At 37.2% G+C, this 20,345-nt stretch overlaps 1 protein-coding gene across 3 annotated transcripts in view; it reads right to left on the bottom strand.

The window, feature by feature from the left end:
* Positions 1 to 8,674: 8,674 nt before the first annotated feature.
* Positions 8,675 to 20,345, bottom strand: part of LOC127875958 (uncharacterized WD repeat-containing protein alr3466-like) — a 40,684-nt gene continuing 29,013 nt past the window's right edge. For 2 of the 3 annotated variants that reach the window (XM_052420736.1, XM_052420735.1), the window contains 5 exons: positions 20,274 to 20,326; positions 19,486 to 19,590; positions 17,523 to 17,706; positions 16,955 to 17,164; positions 13,239 to 15,315 (listed from right to left, as the gene is read on the bottom strand). In XM_052420736.1, the coding sequence (XP_052276696.1) occupies positions 15,076 to 15,315; positions 16,955 to 17,164; positions 17,523 to 17,706; positions 19,486 to 19,590; positions 20,274 to 20,326 (792 nt within the window). In that variant the 3' untranslated portion in view covers positions 13,239 to 15,075. Of the gene's footprint in view, positions 11,245 to 13,238; positions 15,316 to 16,954; positions 17,165 to 17,522; positions 17,707 to 19,485; positions 19,591 to 20,273; positions 20,327 to 20,345 lie in introns of those variants that run through there. The other variant, XM_052420737.1, reaches the window with a different exon arrangement.

Here is a 20,345-nt window from a genome sequence, read left to right as displayed (position 1 = left end):
TATAGGGTCAATATGTCATCGGTATGATTGTTTCTTGGCATCGCATAACTGTTAATGTGCAAATAATGATATTGATATTAATTTTTAAGCACTCTTGACAGCATACGCTGCCTCTTAGCGGGGATTTCGGTAATTCTACACTTTTTCAAACAATAATGAACATCATGCATTTTCTCTAAATTTCCAATCTACCCTAGTATTTTTCATTCCCCACAGCCAGAAAATCGTGTCTTTTTTCCCCCGAAAAGTTGGTGTTTTGGCCCTGTCTGAACAAATCATTACATTCCGACAAGAAACAACAATCCCAATATATTTGTTACACACTGGCCATCTCTCATAGAAAAGGCAACACCTCTTCATGAAATAAGTGATCATGTCATCGTCCTTGGCCAAACAACTGACAGAGTACCGAAACAACAACCAACCAGTCACAAGATGCTCATTTGGAAACAAGCCAAAATGTTAGGTCTCCAACAAACGATAAGCAGGTTCTTATGTGAATTCACTTCAACATTTAGCGAGAGAACAAATATTGACACGCTCTGGTCCAAACTTCTGCACAACAGTCATTTACAGCAATGTGCCATCAAATGACATCACCAAAATAGGTCAACCTTGGGTAACGAAAAAGATATGACGGCATTCCCACCAGACGAAAACTAGCACATAGAAAAAGCCTGTTATCCCAAGACTCCCAAGACAAAGAACACTACTCTTCGTCAAAGCTCAATGTAAGAGTGCAAGCGAGCTCAATACTCTCATGTATATAACTTCACATAAAGAGTAAGTGCTGTTACAGCGTTGGTATTTCCTCACTGAAGAGAGATTAAAGTGTGCCAAATAAAGGCCACTATACTTAGTCGACAGTTTAGTGTTTTGTACACAACTGAGGACCACATGCAGCTACCGCCAAACAATAGCCGGGTACCGATTTCCAATTATCCATAAACTCTATGTTGAAATTGAGGGAGCTACGATGCTCCTGGTGGCACTTTATCCTTACAAAGTCACACGCCTTTACACAATACCGAACTATGTCATGAAGGATACAGCAACAAAAATAGGCCCGTTGCTAACGCTAGTATTTGCTGCATCCATACAGCAAGGACGCGCCCCATCTAATTGGAAATTGGTACACGTTACCGAAGTTTTCAAGAAAGGGGACAGAAGGAACCCAGCTTACTAGCACCCGATCTCCATGATATCCGTTTGCTGCAAACACATGGAACATATCATCCACTGCAAGGCTATGTCTTATCTATACACCACATCCTGGCCGACCAACAACAAGGCATTTGTCAAAAACGCAGTTGTGACTTGCACGTTAACCAAATCCTACAGAACCTTGTTATATCAATCGATGCTGGCAAGCAGTTTGATGCAGTTATACTTAATTTTTCCTGAACCTTTCATGTTGTTCCATACCAACGACTTTTCATGAAACTGAGACAACACATATTCAGAGGACCAGTCCCAAGTTGAATGGAAAGCGTCTTTACTGAACGAACCCACTGGGTGTTATTTGAAGGACATGTCTCAAACTCAACCAAATTACTGCTCTTTCTGTTATACATCAATGACTAACCAGGCACCGTTATTACACAAATTAAGGGCAAGGCGATTCATATTGGAGTACTCTACAACCGCTCGGGACCCTTTAACACAGACATGCATTAACCAGCTGGAAGCCATTTAGAGGCACACTGCTCGCTACGTTACAGGCGACCATAGAAAGACAAACCGCAGCTCACAGAGACGACAAACTTCCAAGGTAATTTTGATGTACCAAATATTAATTAATCTAATTTACATTTCATCTTTCCCCAATTTCTGCCCTGCTATATCATTCACAAGAGGCAGTATCAAGTCAATCAGTTCATACTGCAGGGCAGCCTACCGCAATCAGTATAAATGCCATTTACAATACTTTGGAATCAACTGTAAAACCACACGGTGACATCACTCAGATTGAAGCTTTCAATAAATATATAGCACCATACATAAAAACACTGTACATAGTTTTAAAATTTCGTTTAACCGTGACACACTTTGTCTTGTGAAATGTTTCCTACACGGCAATGTCTCAGGTAGAAATATTGTAAAATACATGAAGAGGAAGAAGAACTTACTCAAGAGCTGTATCGCTACCATTGAGACATCATCGGGCTAGTCGGGGTTATGTGGCTAGGCTTCGAAAAACATAAAGATGATGATCACAAGATATAGTTTAGCGGGGAAGATTTTGAATATCGCCACCGTGAAGCATTTATGGTTAGTAAGGATGTAGCCAATAGCGCCATTGACAGTGACATCGCCACAATCACCAACAACAGCTAGAATACCCTACTGTCAGTGGCCAAAGAAGTAATTGGGAGAGAGATTAGGAAGAACAAGACTGTGTGATGTTGGAGATCATGGAACTCTTCGACAAAAGAAGAGAGCTGAGGCATGAGAAGTATACTAACAATGGTCTCTAACACAGAGTACCAGGAAGCGCCAAGAGAGGTTTGAAAGAAGATGATTAATGCCAAGGAGGAGCCAATTGATAAGCAATTTAACAACATAACTTAGAAATGACTGTACGAAACAGTAAGAATGCTTATAGCACCCTCAAGACCATCACGAAGGTCAGCCTAAGTCCAAGGCCAGTTTTATAACAGAGACTGACGTGCACCTCCTGACAGAGAGTGCTGCTGTCTTGAACAGATGCAGAAAATATTGCAGCGACCTCTTTAACTACCAGCTTCGAACAGACCCAAGTCTTCTTCCTTCAGAACGACCCCAGACCACAGGCAGACGACAAAAGTCTGTCTATACTAAAGGCAGAGAAAGAGGAGACAGTACGCAGTATGAAGGGAGATATATCTCTGGGAGTGGACGAAATCCCTTATGAGCTGATTAAGCACATTGGAGCGGCAACGACTGCAGCAATGACGGGACTATGTCAGGAAATCAGCATCATCAGCCAACCCAGCAAATTCATGCCAATCCTCATCCTCATCGGATTTCAGTGTAAGACAAGGAACTTCTGGCGCAGGAGCATGCTGAATTCAGAGCACCGTGGAAAACAATGGAAGAAATCTTCAACTTCAGGGCCATCATTGAGAAACACCTGCAATACGAACATGAGCCTTTCCACAACTTCATCGACTTTAAGGAAGCTGTCGACGGTGTGTGGCATGATAGTCTAAAGCAGGTTTCGAGACGGTTCATTAAATACAAAGGGCTGGTACAAGTCATCCAAAAATTGCACGGAAAAGCCAGAAGCCCAGTACGTCTCAATAGACAGATGGGTGTCTTCATCTGGACAATAATGTGCGTCAGTCAGGAATGTCTTTTCTCCCGTCCTGTTAGCGGTGTACTTAGATATCATGTACAAACTCTCTGAAAGAGCATGAGCATATTGGATGGAGGTTAGCACGTAAAAGAGGTAAACCATGGTGAACATCACAGACAACTCCAGTGCAGACATTACCATTAACTGCGAGAAGCTGTAAGAGGTGACCAGCTTCAAGTTCTTGGGAGCAACCCTGTCCTATTATGGCACCAGAACCGCTGAGGTCAGAATATTAGTGTGACTGCAGTATTGCCAGACTTAAGCAGGTTGTGTTTTCCCATGAAGTACAGGCTCAACAAGTCCCTCATAGTTTCCGTCCTATGGAACGACTGTAAGACCTGGACTCTTCACATTGACGCATATTTCAGGTTACAATCGTTCGAACACAAGTATCTCTGAAGACTGCTCGGCTTCTCCTTAAAGGAGCTGAAGACAAATAAGAGTACGTTGAAAGCATTTTTGTGGGCCAACAAGTGCTGTTGTCATGCTCTGAACGTACTATTATTGGTCTACTGCTCGATTAAAGAGAAGCGGAGCAGTCTTCAGAGACACTTGTTTTCAAATGAACTGGCTTAGTTTGGACAAGTTACCAGGAAAGACTCACTGTGCAAGACTTTACTCCATGACATGCTAGAGAGAGGTCAAAGGTGAGGCTGTCAGAAGAAAAGGTGGCTGCACAATGTGAAAGAGTGTACTTCCCCATCCGTGGATGAGCTACTCACAGCAGTCTGTAACAGACCGGACTGGCTGAGAAATAGATGTCATTGTCCCCCAAGGGAATGATGATGATACTGGTATTTGTTATAAAAAGATAAACATCAATTTATGTATTAAAATCATCTATATGGTGATTTTTGTTTTGCACATCAAATTGTTGAACGCTTTTGGTTGGTTTCTGTCATTCCAAATAAACGTCTAACTCATTAGTTTGATACCTGCTTTTGATGTTTTTGTTGATGGTATTTTCAAATTTCTTACTTTGTTTAACGATTTTAATTTGAGCTTTAAGTGATCGCAAAACATAATTATGGGACCGGTCTATGGACATCACAGGCTTTAAAGCTGTCATGCCAAAATAGCATTTCAATTAGAGCTGAATGTGTATACATAGCGTTATAATGTGACCAGTCCACTTTCACTACAGGCTTTACAGCTACAATGACATAATAAGCTTGATATTGTAGCTGAAGATGCATACAAAGCATAATAATTGGACCAGTTTACTGTGCTGCAGTCTTTAAATATGCCTTTGCATAATAAGATTTGAATGGTAGCTTTAAAATAATAGAGCATTGTAATGGGACCAATCAAATGTCACTACAATCTTTTAATATGGCACCGCATAATAAGACTGTAATTCAAGTTTAAAGTGCATTCAAAGCCTTATAATTGAGCCAGTCCACACTACAGTCTATAAAGATGCACTGGCATAACAAGATAGCAATTGAGCTTAAAACGTATACAAAGCATATATGCGGTTAAAAAATGGGGCTTTTGTTCATACAATATTTAAAATTAAAGAGACCTTTATCTCTATCATTATCATTATTAAGAATCAAATTTTATTCCAAAAGTTCTCATAAAAAATGAGTGGTAAATCAATTTAGGAAAACCGTGACCAACAATCATTATGCTCACCGGGTAAGCGAAACATTTCTTAACATAGCTATAGACATTAGCTAAGAACAAGTCGTAAACTTCCCTACACGCCAACAAAATACACTTGACCTCGTGTCCATGTCACACCCTAACTTCAAAATACGATGCAAACCCTTACCACCAATAGGAATTAAGAGTGACCACTACATTGTACTACTGGACACTGCCTACAAGCCATTTAGGTCAAGATTGCCAAGACGAAAGATTTTCCTTTGGAAGAAAGCCGACATACAAGGCATAAAAAAACATCTCCAGGGGTTCTCATCCACATTCTTCGATTCAGAAACAGGTTCTATTGGAAATGAATGGTCAAAATTAAATCCGTAATAACATCAGCCGTCAACAAATTTGTTCCTTCCAAAATGTCAGGAACGTCAAACACACCCTTGGGTTGATACAGACCTCTGCCGCCTAACAAGAAGGAAACAGCGAGCACTCTGGAGAGCAAAAAAAACAGGGAGAGGGAATGGAAACGATATAAAAACCTCCAAAGGAGTGTCAAAAAAGCCTCACGACAAGCAGTGACCTCATACTTGCAGAAGGTTGTAAGTGAAGACCTAGACAAGAACCCTCGGCGCTTCTGGTCATATGCAAAAAGCAGGAAGCAAGAAAATGAAGGTGTATCATCTCTAATCAACCAAGAAGTCTTTCTACAGTGTGAAAGCCAGAAGAAAGCTGAAATACTAATCAGCAGTTTCAGTCCGTCTACACCAGAGAGAATACTGACCACTTACCAGAAAAAGACACGAGCCCATATACCACGATGGAGAGTATTGTAGTAACAATCCCAGGTATCATCAAACTACTGAAGAACTTAAACCCATATAAAGCAGCTGGACCTGACACCATCCCTACATTCATTCTCAAAACTGCTGCAGAAGAACTCGCCCCAGTAATAACAAAAATCTTCATGAAATCACTCAACATTGGCACAGTACCTGAAGACTGGAGGAAAGCCAACATCATCCCTATCTTTAAGAAAGGCGATAAACATCAAGCCAGCAACTATCGGCCAGTCTCCCTAACATCTGTCACCTGCAAGATCCTTGAGTATATTGTACACAGTAGCATCATGAACCACTTCCAGAACAACATCCGTTGCGACAACCAGCATGGCTTCAGAAAGCAACGGTCATGCGAAACCCAGCTGATCAGCACACTACATGGAATAACCAGCAAGCTTCGAACTGGAAAACACCAAGTAGATGTCATCTTACTGGACTTTTCGAAAGTGTTCGACAAGTTGCCACACGAGCGACTACTACACAAACTCCATTTCTATGGAGTGAGGAACAGCACTCTTAGCTGGATCAGGGCCTTCCTCAGCTACCGGAAGCAGCAGGTTCTCCTTGATGGTACCATGTCCTCACAAGCCGACGTCTTGTCTGGGGTCCCTCAAGGTGCAGTCCTCGGATCCCTATTGTTCCTCGCATTCAGTAACGACATGCCAGAGGTAACAACATCAGAGACACGTCTGTTTGCAAATGATGGACTCCTCTACAGAGAAATCAGGACAGAGGCTGATTCAGCTGAGCTACAAAGGGACCTGGATGCCCTTGGAAAGTGGGAGACAATATGGCAGATGCACTTTAATCCCGAGAAATGCCAGGTCATACATATGTGTACCAATAAGTGGTTCCGCAGAAAACATTCGTACAACCTTCATTGACACATTCTTGAGGACGTTGACAATGCTCAATACCTGGGAGTGACACTTACTGAAGACCTCTCATGGAAACAGCATGTCGACAACACTGCATCCAAGGCCTCAAAGACAATCTGATTCCTGGGCAGGAACCTGTACAACTGCACCAAAAAAGTTAGAGAACGAACTTACCACTCCCATGTTGTACCATCCCTTAACTATGCAGTAGCCGTATGGGACCCTGACCAGGCCAGAGACATAAACCAGCTGGAACAAGCCCAGAGAAGAGGTGCTAGATTTTTTCACAACAACCACTGGGACAGATCGCCAGGCTGTGTGTCACATAATTATGCTCAATGATCTTGGATGGTGGCCACTACAGGAGATGAGACAAGACCATCGTCTGACCCTCCTTTACAAGATACAACATCACCTTGTAGATGTAGATCCCGGACCTATCCTATCACGGAGCAACACAAGAACAAGAGGAAAATCAAGATTGAAGCAGGCAACCCCACAATCTACTGTCTATAATAACTCGTTCTACCCCAGAACCATAAGCCAGTGGAACCAGCTGCCTATCCTTGTCATAGACTCCACCAATCTAGAAGGGTTTAAGACTGCTCTGGTCCGGCTCAAAGCCTCACCCTCTAGGACAGCGTAACCAGCCAAAGCCTGTACATAGTTTTAATGCTCACATATCCTTTTAGATTTAAATTGTAAGAGACCCAGTGGCTGTCTCATTCCTCAGTTAGGCCAACCGTACAGTTTATTAAGACTCCTGACCTTTACGGGAAGAAGAAGAAGTGTTGCCACAACTGACTTTTTCTATAACTGCAAGTGAAATAAATCTTTGATCATTCACCTTAGATTATAAATATTATTATTTTATGTTTAAATACAACAAGTAAATAAAAATACGAAAGAAAAGCTTCAACATTATGTGTGTGTATTATGACGTCATCAAAATGTTTGTTAGGTGTCATATAAATTAGTATGGTGGGAAAAGTGTCATCATCTGTGTCATTGTAACTTAATTATTGTTTTGTTGATATCTATAGATTTATGGGTCTCGAAAAAAAATTACACTTGTAGACTGATGTAATAAATGAACAAATGTTGCAATGTAATAATATTTTCACTGATGTTCACTGCATTGCAGAATATGTAATATATTTTCCAAAATATAATATGTAATATATTTTCCATAATATAAAATAATTAAATATTTTTACACCAATTAAATTCTAAATTCCTATGAAAAGCAAATTATAAATAAGACATATACAGTTTCATAAAATATTTATTTCAATGCAATAAATATAAAAGATATCTTCAACAACGATTGTACATAACTGTTAAATAATCTATAACAAACGATTAATGTTTTTTTTAAATATAATATTTTTACTAATAAATAACAAAGTTTGAATCTATGAATCTTTGGATAACATAAACTTTTAATTAATCAGTAAATGGTGTGTAATAAAACTTCTCTACACAAAACACAGAAACACAAACAAGTGAAACAAGTGGCAAAAATGTAGACAGTATACACAAATATGTGCTTTATTTGGTAAATTTACATAAATGTTAACATTAAAGGTGGTTCAAAATAAAACAAGAGCACCGCCTTGCGGGTGCAGACCGCTCATCTATTTTTATTTTTAAAGGTGAAGGGACCTATCTCAATTTCAATCACAAATGAGGGAGGGGTGGAGTGGAGGGGGTGTATAGTGTGGGAGTGTGGACATTTATTACACTATCTTCCAAAAATGAAACAAAATGCTAAAAAAATAAAAAATAAATGGGTTTTTTTTTTTAGGGGGGGGGGGGGGGGGAGGGGGGTTCTTGACGGTATTTCAAAAATAAAATTATAAAAATAAATATTTGTGTATTTTAACCGTTTCAATTATTATTATTAATTTTTTTTGGAGGGGGGGGGGGGTTGGGGCGGGGTATAGTGTGAGAATGTGGTGGTCATTTATTAGATGATCTTAAAAAAAAATCGGGGGAGGGGGGGATTCGGGGGGGGGGGGCATGGGGGATGGTTTGGTTGGAGTCTATTGTGGTGTGTCAGGTAAGAGTTATTTTGTCAAAGTATCAATCAAATCTAATCATAAATAAAGAAGTTATGGCAATTTTAGCAAAATTTAATAATTTGACCTTGAGAGTCAAGGTCATTCAAAGGTCAAGGTAAAATTCAACTTGCCATGTACAGTACCCTCATGATAGCATGAAAGTATTTGAAGTTTGAAAGCAATAGCCTTGATACTTTAGAAGAAAAGTGGATCTAAACACAAAATTTAACCATATATTCAAAGTTACAAAGTCAAAAAGGGCCATAATTCTGTGAAAATGACAACCAGAGTTATGCAACTTGTCCTTTACTGTCCCCTTATGATAGTTTGTGAGTGTTCCATGTATGAAAGCATTATCTATGATACTTAAGGGGTAAAGTGGACAAAAACACAAAACTTAACCAATTGTTAATTTTCTAAGTATAAAGGGCCCATAATTCCGTCAAAATGCCAGTCAGAGTTACATAACTTTGCCTGCACAGTCCCATTTTGATAGTTAGTAAGTGTTGCAAGTATGAAAGCAATAGCTTTGATACTTTAGGAATAGTCTACCTAAACACAAAACTTAACCAAATTTTCAATTTTCTAAGGATAAAAAGGGCACATAATTCTGTCAAAATGCCAGTCAGAGTTACATAACTTTGCCTGCACAGTCCCTTTATGATAGTTAGTAAGTGTTGCAAGTATGAAAGCAATAGCTTTGATACTTAAGGAATAAAATGGACCTAAACACAAAACTTAACCAAAATTTTCAATTTTCGAAGAATAAAAGGGCACATAATTCTGTCAAAATGCACTCCATAGTTATCTATCTATTATTATTTGCCTGCCATGTCCCCTCATGATAGTAAGTAAGTGTACCAAGTTTGAATGCAATAGCATTGATGCTTTCTGAGAAAAGTGGAACTAAATGCAAAACTTAACCGGACGCCGACGCAGACGCCGACGCCAAGGTGATGACAATAGCTCATTTTTTTTTCTTCAAAAAATAGATGAGCTAAAAAGGACCTTTGCATTTCATGTTTTATAAGTGTACTTAAAAGAATTCGTCACAATGAAAGAGTAAACAATAAGGTAAAATGTCCATTATCACTTCAATATTATTTGTACACTATTTGAATTTTATTTTATTTCTCATGACAATTATTTTCCCTTTTCTATAAGGCATTAAAACAAAAATTCAGTCTCTTAAATATTGTTTTCGTATTGATTAGATTTTTATGTAGATATATGCCAATAAATTCCAAAAGGTAGCATTCTTTAATAGATTTCAAAAATTATAGACACTTATGATAAACACCACAAAATGCTATAAACACTTCTGTTACCAACAAGGAATGAAAGATTATACACTCACATATGAGAATACACATGAAGAAAAACATACACTGAGTAAATGCATGTTTGAAATAAAATAAACTGTCTCCCTTTTTTGTTCTGAAAAAACAACAACAGCACATGGTCACCAATAAAATAACAATATAATCTTAGCTGATTTGATTCTCCTTACAACATACACTGTACACAAACATGTATATAGTGATATAATTGCACATAATAATGATACACGATGTGTACTCATACATGTGTACAGGTGATCTTTAGATATATTTTACACATGCTTTCTATGCACATATTTTATAATTTAAATAAAGAAACCATTAAAAAACAACACTATAGTCAATCATATATCTCATCTTAAACAATAAGATTAGAATAAACAACAATACAAACTACCATATCACATCGTACCTAGTCATTAAACATAAATCCTTTTAAAAAGCTGTACAATTATCCAACATATATATACAGGGTACCATGGGCATACTTTAATAACCTCTAGTAGTTACGTACAAAAGATTGCTTGTTATTTGAATGTTCATCAAAAAGACCTAAATGATGTCTTAGATTTAATGTGCAAACAGACCTCAATGATGAATGTGAATATACATTATTGGATTATTGGTATAAGTCAACAGGCACTAAAGTGCTATTCAGAAACCAGTCCAAGAGGAACTACTTCCTTATCGCAATGGCTACAAGACAATAAATCAATATATATAATTTAGCAAGAAAAGCGGTTGTATACCAGACGTGCTTGGATTTCCTTCTGTTTTTATCTAAAATACCTACATGTAGTTAAACCAAATTGGTTTAAGTACATTGATAAGGTAAATTTCTCATGTTCCACTAATTCTATATACTACACAAAGGTTATTGGATTGTTTTACGCCAAATGCTGTCTATTCTATCAGATTTCTGATAGATATCTATACACATACATATACGTTGTTTTATTCTCAACCACACTGCTAAATGTGCTAAAGTACATAGCATTTAATAAACAGAGTTTCAAAAAGTTCAAATGATAATGCATAATGTACAGCCCTGAAATTTGGAACATGTACAGGAATTCAAAATTGCAGATAATCGACAAAATAATGTTTTGTGTAGTTGTTGTAAATAAGTTTGGGAATTTTTTAACATCATTTCCATTCTATTTTCACTGTTTTGCCACTTATCTGAAATAGGAATGATACACTATCTATTATTCTAACATAAATGTACAAAAAGTAAAATTGATGTTATTCAATGGAACTAAATTACCAATTAGCATGCATTAAGTTCCTAAAAAAGATCATGGTGCAACATTTCTTGTATCTCAATTTATAAGCATTAAACAGATATCACTGGTGAAAATAATACTTTTTTATTATACATATAAACTCTTTTCATCTGAACAAAGTGCTGATCACGTTATACTGTATTCAATTTGTATTAATGTTGAAAATAAGCTGTGTCAAGGGAAAATAGGTCTTAAGGAATTGTGCAGTCTGGTCAGGAGCTACTCTTTATGGAAATCAGAGCACTAAACCTTGCACCTTGTAAAAAGGGAAAAGTGTAGCTCCTCACCAGAATTCACTGATAGCATAAGACCCATTTTTGCATGATATGCCTCAAATCATGTAAGATAGAGAAGTTTCATGAAGGATAAAAATATGCACAGTTCCATCTGAGATATATTAACAACTACACTCATACAGCAATACAAACTATAAAGCAAAAAAACAACAAGGCACAAAATTGTCACAAAACCAGGTTTTCAATTGGAAAAAATCAGATAAATGGAGACAATTCAAAATGTGCATTGTTACCCTCTTGTGTAAGATTCAATATATTTTTACTTGTGGCGACCTTGATTTCAATTTGAAAAAAAAAGTCTGAAAAAGGGAGACCAACTCAAAATGTGCATTGTTACTGATTGTTCAAAGTTAGCCCCTTTGTTTCAAAATCTATTTTTAGTCGTGGCGACCATGACCTTGGAAATATTGACATAATTCTTTCGCGCAACACACCGTCCAATGATGGTGAACAAATGTGCAAAATGATTTTAAAATCTCACAATGATTGACATAGTTAATTGACAATCTCATTTATGGCCATTTTTGACCTTTGAACTCAAAGTGTGACCTTGACATTGGAGATATCGACGTAATTCTTTCGCGCGACACACCGTCAATGATGGTGAACAAATGTGCCAAATGATTTTAATATCTCATATGAACAACAAAGTTATGGACCGGACAAGCTTGTTCCGCCCGCCAGCCCACCAGCCCGCCCGCCGACATTCGCCAATCTAATAACCAGTGTTTTCCTTTGGAAAACCTGGTTAAAAATCATGGTTAACAATCACTTTTTTCCAACCTTAACCACATCTTAGAGAGAACTATGCAAAGTCCCAAATGACACATACAAACAAATGAAAAAGGAGGTAATTTGGTGGACTATAAATATGTAACCTTATATACTAGTAAACAAACTCATGGCGCATATTTTAATGTGAAGTTTTTAAAGTTTCTTTGGGTTTACATGTTATTGATAAAGTGAGCAACATGTCAGGAAATAAACTATTTAATTAGGAACATGGTTGTTCAAGAATAAAAAGCAACAAGTTTCTGTGTTATTTGTTTGTAAGTAATTGGTTAAATCTCAAGTTTGAGTAATGCTGAAAAATGATGAGCGTAAAACATTGACAAAAAACACACACACAAGATACATAAATAATAAACAAATCATTTGTAGGCACAAACCTGCCCAATAATTTTTTTATGTTATATAATAAATAAGCTGCAAGAAAGGCAACAGGTTTACATGTTGTTAGTAAAGAAAAAGTGTCTTCAGGATATTATTCAATATGAGACATTTGTTTTATCAGAAATGCAAGCCAATGTTAAACAAGAGCACCCCATAACAGGTGCCACGCTCTGCTACGAGTGAAGTTTTGAATAAATAAAAGCTTGTCAGATTATTTTTTTTAAGGTCACAGTGACCTTGACCTTTGACCTAGTGACCCAATAATGGGTGTGGTGTGTAGAACTCATCAAGGTGCATCTATATATGAATTTTCAAAGTTGTAGGTGGATGCAATTTGATTTTAGAGCCAATGTTCAAAACCTTAACAAAATGTTAAGGTTTTAGCATGACGCCGACGTCGGACGACACGACCAGCTAAGGATTAATTAAAAGAAACAACAATTTTTAGTTTAAAACTTTTAGTTGTAACAGAACAAAAAAGAAGCACTCAAAAACTTACCAACTATATTCAATATTCTATAATGAACAACAATTAATATGAAGAAAATGCATAGTCATTGTAAATGCATATTTTTTTTTAACATGCTAAACGATGGCAGAACCACTATCACATTTCATCAAACTGAGCATATATTCTTAAAAATACATTTTTATTTATATAAATGCAATATCTGTTACAATATGTCAAATTTACGCTTGATTTTAAGTATTACACATTGAATATTAAATAATGTATGTATAATATAATTATATCCAATATTCATTGCATATTTATGTACATAACATATTTGTGCTAGCATCTCTAAATTATATGAACACATTTTCTTGTCAATATTTTATAATTACATTCCTTGCTTCTATGTCTTATATGTTGAATTTTTTTTCAAAATAATAATATAGTTTATATTTTATATAAGATCAATGGCAAGATAAAACCTTTATAAGTATCAATAGGGGAGACATAAGGAATTTTACGATTCAATCTGTGTTTACGTAATGGTACCATAGAAACCTCAAACTATGATACTAAAAGTACTCTTTACCCCATTCTTTAAACCATATTTTATAGACAGTTCATTTCAGAACTGTTATTGAATAAAATAAAGCTTTATAAACCTAAAATATATTTTTTTTTTGATGAATACAGGTTTTGTCAAGTAACAGTTATTAATACAAAGGATATTTAATATGAACTGTATATACATGTATATTTCATGGAACAATGTTACAACAATATTAATCATTCATATTCAAATCAATACATCTAGTAAGGCACCAACTTGTTACTGGAAAAAAAACAACAAGAAAAACAGATTTGCTGGTCAAAAAGTATCCACAAATACAAATCAAAGATTTGCACTTTAAAATTTCGACCAGCCATCCAACCCAAAGATTTTATTTAACCAGGCCTCTACACTTACAGTGTCCCTGGAACCCGAGGACACCAGATTTTGGCGAGGGTCACCAGTTCTTTCAAGCTGGGTGATCCTCTGGGAACCCTTAATTAATAGAATCACTTCGTATTGATTTGAATCCTCATAAGTATCTTTTATTTCTTGCCGTGTTTATAAGAAGAATTTCTGAAAAGGTAGGTAGTGTATTTTTAATATCTCGGACCAGTTACTATTTGATGCATGCACGAAGTATTCCGATTACGCGAAGGGAACTCGTGGTCGATTACTAAAACAACAAAAACAAAATTCCATTATAAATTTAATAATTTAAACAAAAATGTGGAGATACCTCGAGGGTGTTAAAGAGCCCGCACCCAAAAAAACCCCAAAACAAATGCAGAGGTGTTAGAAACGGGTAAGACTTACGAGAAAGAAAAACCAAATTGGCAATTTCAAGATTGGGCAAAAATCTAGTCTTGGTTGTCCTATGATGAAGAAAAAAAACTATGGATTGGTATGCATGACTTGCCAGAAATATGACAATGAGGGGTCATTTGATGATGTTGATGAAAGACATGATATCCAAAGTTTAAAAAACATGGCTTATAAGCTATTTATAGGTCTACTTTTAATGGCTGCTGAATTGAATATTGGAAATAAAAATGTGTACTAGTATGCTTCTTTTCCTTATTTGCCCTTACGCTGTGCGTCAAAACAGGAGGGAACCCTAGTTTGGGTTAGGGTCACCAAAAGTTGAAAGTAGGGTTTCCTCTGGTAACCCTGTCAAAAAGGTTAGTGTCAAGGCCTGTTAACCCTTTGAGGCCTTAAAATCTTTAATAAATATGTTAAAAACCATTTTGGCTTTTATGAGTTTGGTTCACTGGGTTGCTCCCCTTGGTTGGCACTCTCCTCTCTGGGAGAGGTCTCGTCCTCCCCTGCCTCCCCCTCACCTGCCTCCTCCCCCTCCTCCTCATGAAGGGAGATCTCCACACGCTTCATCTTGTTATCTCCCTTGTCGTTGTCTTCGTCCAGATCTTTCCGCTTCACCGGTTTCTTCCATGCGTTCCACACACGGATTGACTGGTCCCATGAGCAAGAGACGTACTAGAATAGAAATTCAGCAGTTTTTTTTTCTGTCTAGCTCAGGTTTGGCCTTTTTAATATCAAATCAAATGTTGAGAAAGCTTCCGGCAAATAGGCCCAAATGAATAAATGGAATTTTAGCATTTTTTAAAATATCTTAACAGATTAGACTTCATTTTTGTGAAAACTAGTTTGTCAAATTGATTTAATTGGGGATCTATTGTTTTTAATTGATGTTTTGTAGTTGGATACCTTGTCCAAAAGTGGCTTGCCAAGATTGAACCAAAGGCTTTGGTTGCTTAATTAATAAGTTTAACAAGACTATTGTCAAGCAATATGGTCCCCTACCGGTGAAATTCCACCATTTTCAGATTTTTATATTTAAAGAAATAATATTTGTTGCCATAACAACCATAATTTTTGACGTAGGAACAAAATGAAATGATGTGCATAATCTTCATATTGCCATCTATCCATGTTTCAAGTTTCATGAAAAATATTAAGAACTTTTAAAGTTATCGCAGGATCCAGAAAAGTGTGACAGACTGTGTAGTGTTTCTTCTACAGAATACACTATTTATCACCATTAAAGGAACTCCATTTAAGGAACAAACACCATTGAAAGTTATACTGGTTTTATTTACATCCCTACTCGTCAAGCATACAAAACAGTCTCTCTCTGAACATGCTATCAAAGAGGCATTCATGCTGAAGGCGTGTCCTGCAAGAAGGCGTGGCCAGTGCAAGCCATACCACAGACTGACTGACTGACTGACTGACATACTGACGGACATACAGAGCGCAAACCATAAGTCCCCTCCTGTTTCACTGGTAGGGGACAAAATGGATACACTTCCCACAGTGGAGCACCCTGTGTAATGGTAATGCGTGACAAAACAGTTACCATATTATGCAACTCATTTCTTGGATTCAAATAAAATAAAAATAGAATTCCACTAATTTAAAAACCAAAGTAATTTCCATATTTTGAAAATGTAAAACTTTTGTTTCAAAGAATATTAATGGTTTTAGAGCATCAAACCTTTGAGCTCAGAGAAGTTTCCACTATATACATTTAATGGAAACAAAACAGACCTAGGGCTGGGCAAATTTTAACTCCAGAGCACAATTTGAACAAACTTGTTAGAGGCCCACCATATGCTGCTAGGTGCAAAATATAACACCTCTCCACTTTTTTATTCTAAAAAATACTTTAAAGTCATTTTTCTATATAAGTATATCATTTCCTTTTTTGACCTTAAAGGCCTGACTTAAACAAACTTAGATGGGGACAACTAAACGATAATACATACCAAATATTTCAGCAATTATCTTTCTAATCTCAGATAAGATGAGTTCAGACATATTTCAAAATCTATTTTCAGCTCTGGTGACCTACACATGAAATGGACCTGACTGTGTTAAACAGTTAAAAAGAGGGTCACTAAAGGATAATTTCCGTGAAGTTGTTTTCAAATCTCTGCCTCGAGCTTCAGTAAAAGTAATCATTAGAATTCATTAGAATGAATAAGTTAACAGACCTTCATATTGAGGGATAACAATGAGGTACACTTTAAAATTAAATTTAAAATTTGCTCATGCGAGCTAAAAACTCATAAAGAATCAATAACATCATTTTCATTATATTCACTCAAGTTACCTGATTTCGCTCTTTGATGTGGATCACGGTTCTGACAGCGTCGGTATGCCCAACGTTGGTCTGCATGAGCCGGTACATGTCTGGGTCATACACACGGATCACGTGCTGGATGCCTGCCACAATGGCACCATTCAGCTTGTCCACACACAGACAGCTCACACCACCCATGGCGGCCAAGATCTGTTCACATTCGTTCAATCCACTACCCGACTGTAATATAAACCAATTAACAGTTGATTCAACAGGTACAAGCAGGTCTCCACAATTAATTTGTTGTGATGCAAAATTTGTGCCACAAGCTTTACAAGATTATACTATTTTATACTGAACATTTTCAAGCACTGCTTAGATTATATAGATTAGAATATAACATAAATAAAGTAACATTAAAGAGCAATATAAAGAAAGCAAACAAGAAATTCACAGACAGTTGTTTTGTTGAATTGATAAATAATACCTGGGAGAAGAGAAATGTATTTGCTGGAATTTAAATTTGAAAATGAAGCTAAGATAACTTTTAAGTTAGAAGTAACTTAAGATGTTGTCTGTTAACAAAATATTAGCAAACCCATATTCTGATGGTGCCATCCTCAGAGCCAGTGACCCACTTATTCAAGACTGCATTCCAGCGGACACTGGTCACCTCTGCATCATGACCTTGCAGAGTGTTCACAAGGGTCATCTTGGAGCCAGTTGTGGAAAATTTACGGATGTACACCATTTTGTCACTGGATGAATATGCAAACTCCTTACTGAAAATAATGCAGGAATTTTCTCTAGTAGTTATTGATCAAACATCTTCTAGGTAAGAAAACAAGAGCTGTCACAAGATAGGGCACTCGACTATATTTTAGCTTTAACAATGTTATGTACATTTTATTTTAGTCACCTGATATGATGACTGTGAAGACATATTTGATAGTAATATCTGCAAAAGTTACATAGTTTGTTTTATGCAACATTTAACCTTAAATTTAGATAACAATAAGAAATGCGGCCATGCAACAAAACTAAATATTTGTATTTATACTTATTTATTTATTTTGATTTAAATAACTGTTAAATCCCATACCAAATTTTGGAACAGTAACACAAAGAAAATAACATCAACAACAAAATATTTGTGAAAAGTAAAGCTTGAACTATTTGATGAAAAGTCGAGCTTAAAATGTAACGTGTGCTAACAATTTTGGCAAACTATTTTGGAATGCTTGTCTACACTGAACTGAAAATTGAAACAGATTTAAGCTTTTGATAGGACTGCATCTCTTATGGACGATGATATGTTCTGTAGTAAAGAACACAAGTCTTCAAATATTCAGATGTATCACTTTTCACTTTATTTAAACTAAACAACTGCTTTATAATGGATTAATACTAAAAAATATCAGAATTGTGTCCATGACAACAGAAATGAGCCTCCTTCTGGGAAAAGTCGCAAATTAGCCTAGGCATATCAGGCTGTCCACACAGGCATATCAGGCTGTCCACACAGGCATATCAGGGATGACTAGGCTGTCCACACAGGCCTATCAGGGCTGTCCACACAGGCATATCAGGCTGTCCACACATGCATATCAGGCTGTCCACAAAGGCATATCAGGCTGTCCACACAGGCATATCAGGCTGTCCACAAAGGTATATCAGGCTGTCCACACAGGCATATCAGGCTGTCCACAAAGGCATATTAGGGCTGTCCACACAGGCATATCAGGCTGTCCACACAGGCATATCAGGCTGTCCACACAGGCATATCAGGGTTGTCCACAAAGGCATATCAGACTGTCCACACAGGCATATCAGGGATGACTAGGCTGTCCACACAGGCATTTCAGGGCTGATTAGGCTGTCCACACAGGCATATCAGGGCTGACTAGGCTGTCCACACAGGCATATCAGGGATGACTAGGCTGTCCACACAGGCATATCAGGGCTGACTAGGCTGTTGACACAGGCATATCAGGGATGACTAGGCTGTCCACACAGGCATATCAGGGCTGACTAGGCTGTCCACACAGGCATATCAGGGATGACTAGGCTGTCCACACAGGCATATCAGGACTGACTAGGCTGTCCACACAGGCATATCAGGGATGACTAGGCTGTCCACACAGGCATATCAGGGCTGACTAGGCTGTCCACACAGGCATATCAGGGATGAATAGGCTGTCCACACAGGCATATCAGGGCTGATCCTAGGCTGTCCACACAGGCATATCAGGGATGACTAGGCTGTCCACACAGGCATATCAGGGCTGACCCTAGGCTGTCCACACAGGCATATCAGGGATGAATAGGCTGTCCACACAGGCATATCAGGGCTGACACTAGGCTGTCCACACAGGCATATCAGGGATGACTAGGCTGTCCACACAGGCATATCAGGGCTGACGCTAGGCTGTCCACACAGGCATATCAGGGATGACCCTCCGCTTTTACAAAAAAATTCATTTCCAAGAATTCTTTACTTAACATAAGTCCAATTTTCCCAGAACAAGGCTTAAATAGTGACCCCAGCCAGGTGAACCTACTTGACTTCACTGTAGTCCATGTCCATGATGACTCCATCACACGCCAACTCCAAGTTGTCATGGTTACCAGGTGCAAGGCTTGTATTGCGGAATGTGTCGTGCAACCTGATGTGAATCAATTTAGTGTGAAAGCAGAATTTTCATTTTTTAACAATCAAAACTGAAAACGTCACAGATTCTACCGCAAAGAAGCTAAACAAGCTCTCAGCTAATGATGATATATGTTTGCCCATCAAATTTCATGAATGCTTAATTCACTTGACCATTACACATGTGCTCTTTGGTAACTGATGCAGATGCTCATTGTATTAAATTTTGTTAAATTGACCATGCTTTTGGAGAAAGCTGTCTCTTTCTACAGAAATGAACTTTGCTACAAAAGCTAAATTCATAATAACAAGTTATTACTTTGTCATAATTTTGGACATTAATTTTTAATCACAGAGGATGATAAAAGTTTTAGGTATTAAACAATTAAGGAAAAACAGATTAAATCATTAATATATTTTTTTAAATCACTGGGCATGTGATTGATATTTTAAACACTTCCGGTCTAAACTCAATTATTGCAGAAAATCATATTTATTTCTATATGACTGACATTTGAATGAACAAATATGTTTCTATATTGCATATATATTTCTTATTTACTGTGCAAAACAGAAGTGTCACAGGGTTCAACTTTTAAATTCTAATGCTAACATAAATAACCCCTAAAAACAGACTATTAAAGACATCTGTCAAAAAAAATCACTTTTAAGCATGGTCCTGTATGAGCCAATACTAACCTGCCCTTCTCCAGGTCCCAGATACAAATCCTTCTGTCCCAACCACCACTGAGCTGCAATAGATATTAACAC

The sequence above is a fragment of the Dreissena polymorpha genome, chromosome 4, assembly GCF_020536995.1.
Source record: "Dreissena polymorpha isolate Duluth1 chromosome 4, UMN_Dpol_1.0, whole genome shotgun sequence".
Lineage (NCBI taxonomy): Eukaryota > Metazoa > Mollusca > Bivalvia > Myida > Dreissenidae > Dreissena > Dreissena polymorpha.
The sequence above is the reverse complement of the archived record's forward strand: the minus strand, read 5'-3'. Positions and strand labels throughout refer to the sequence as shown.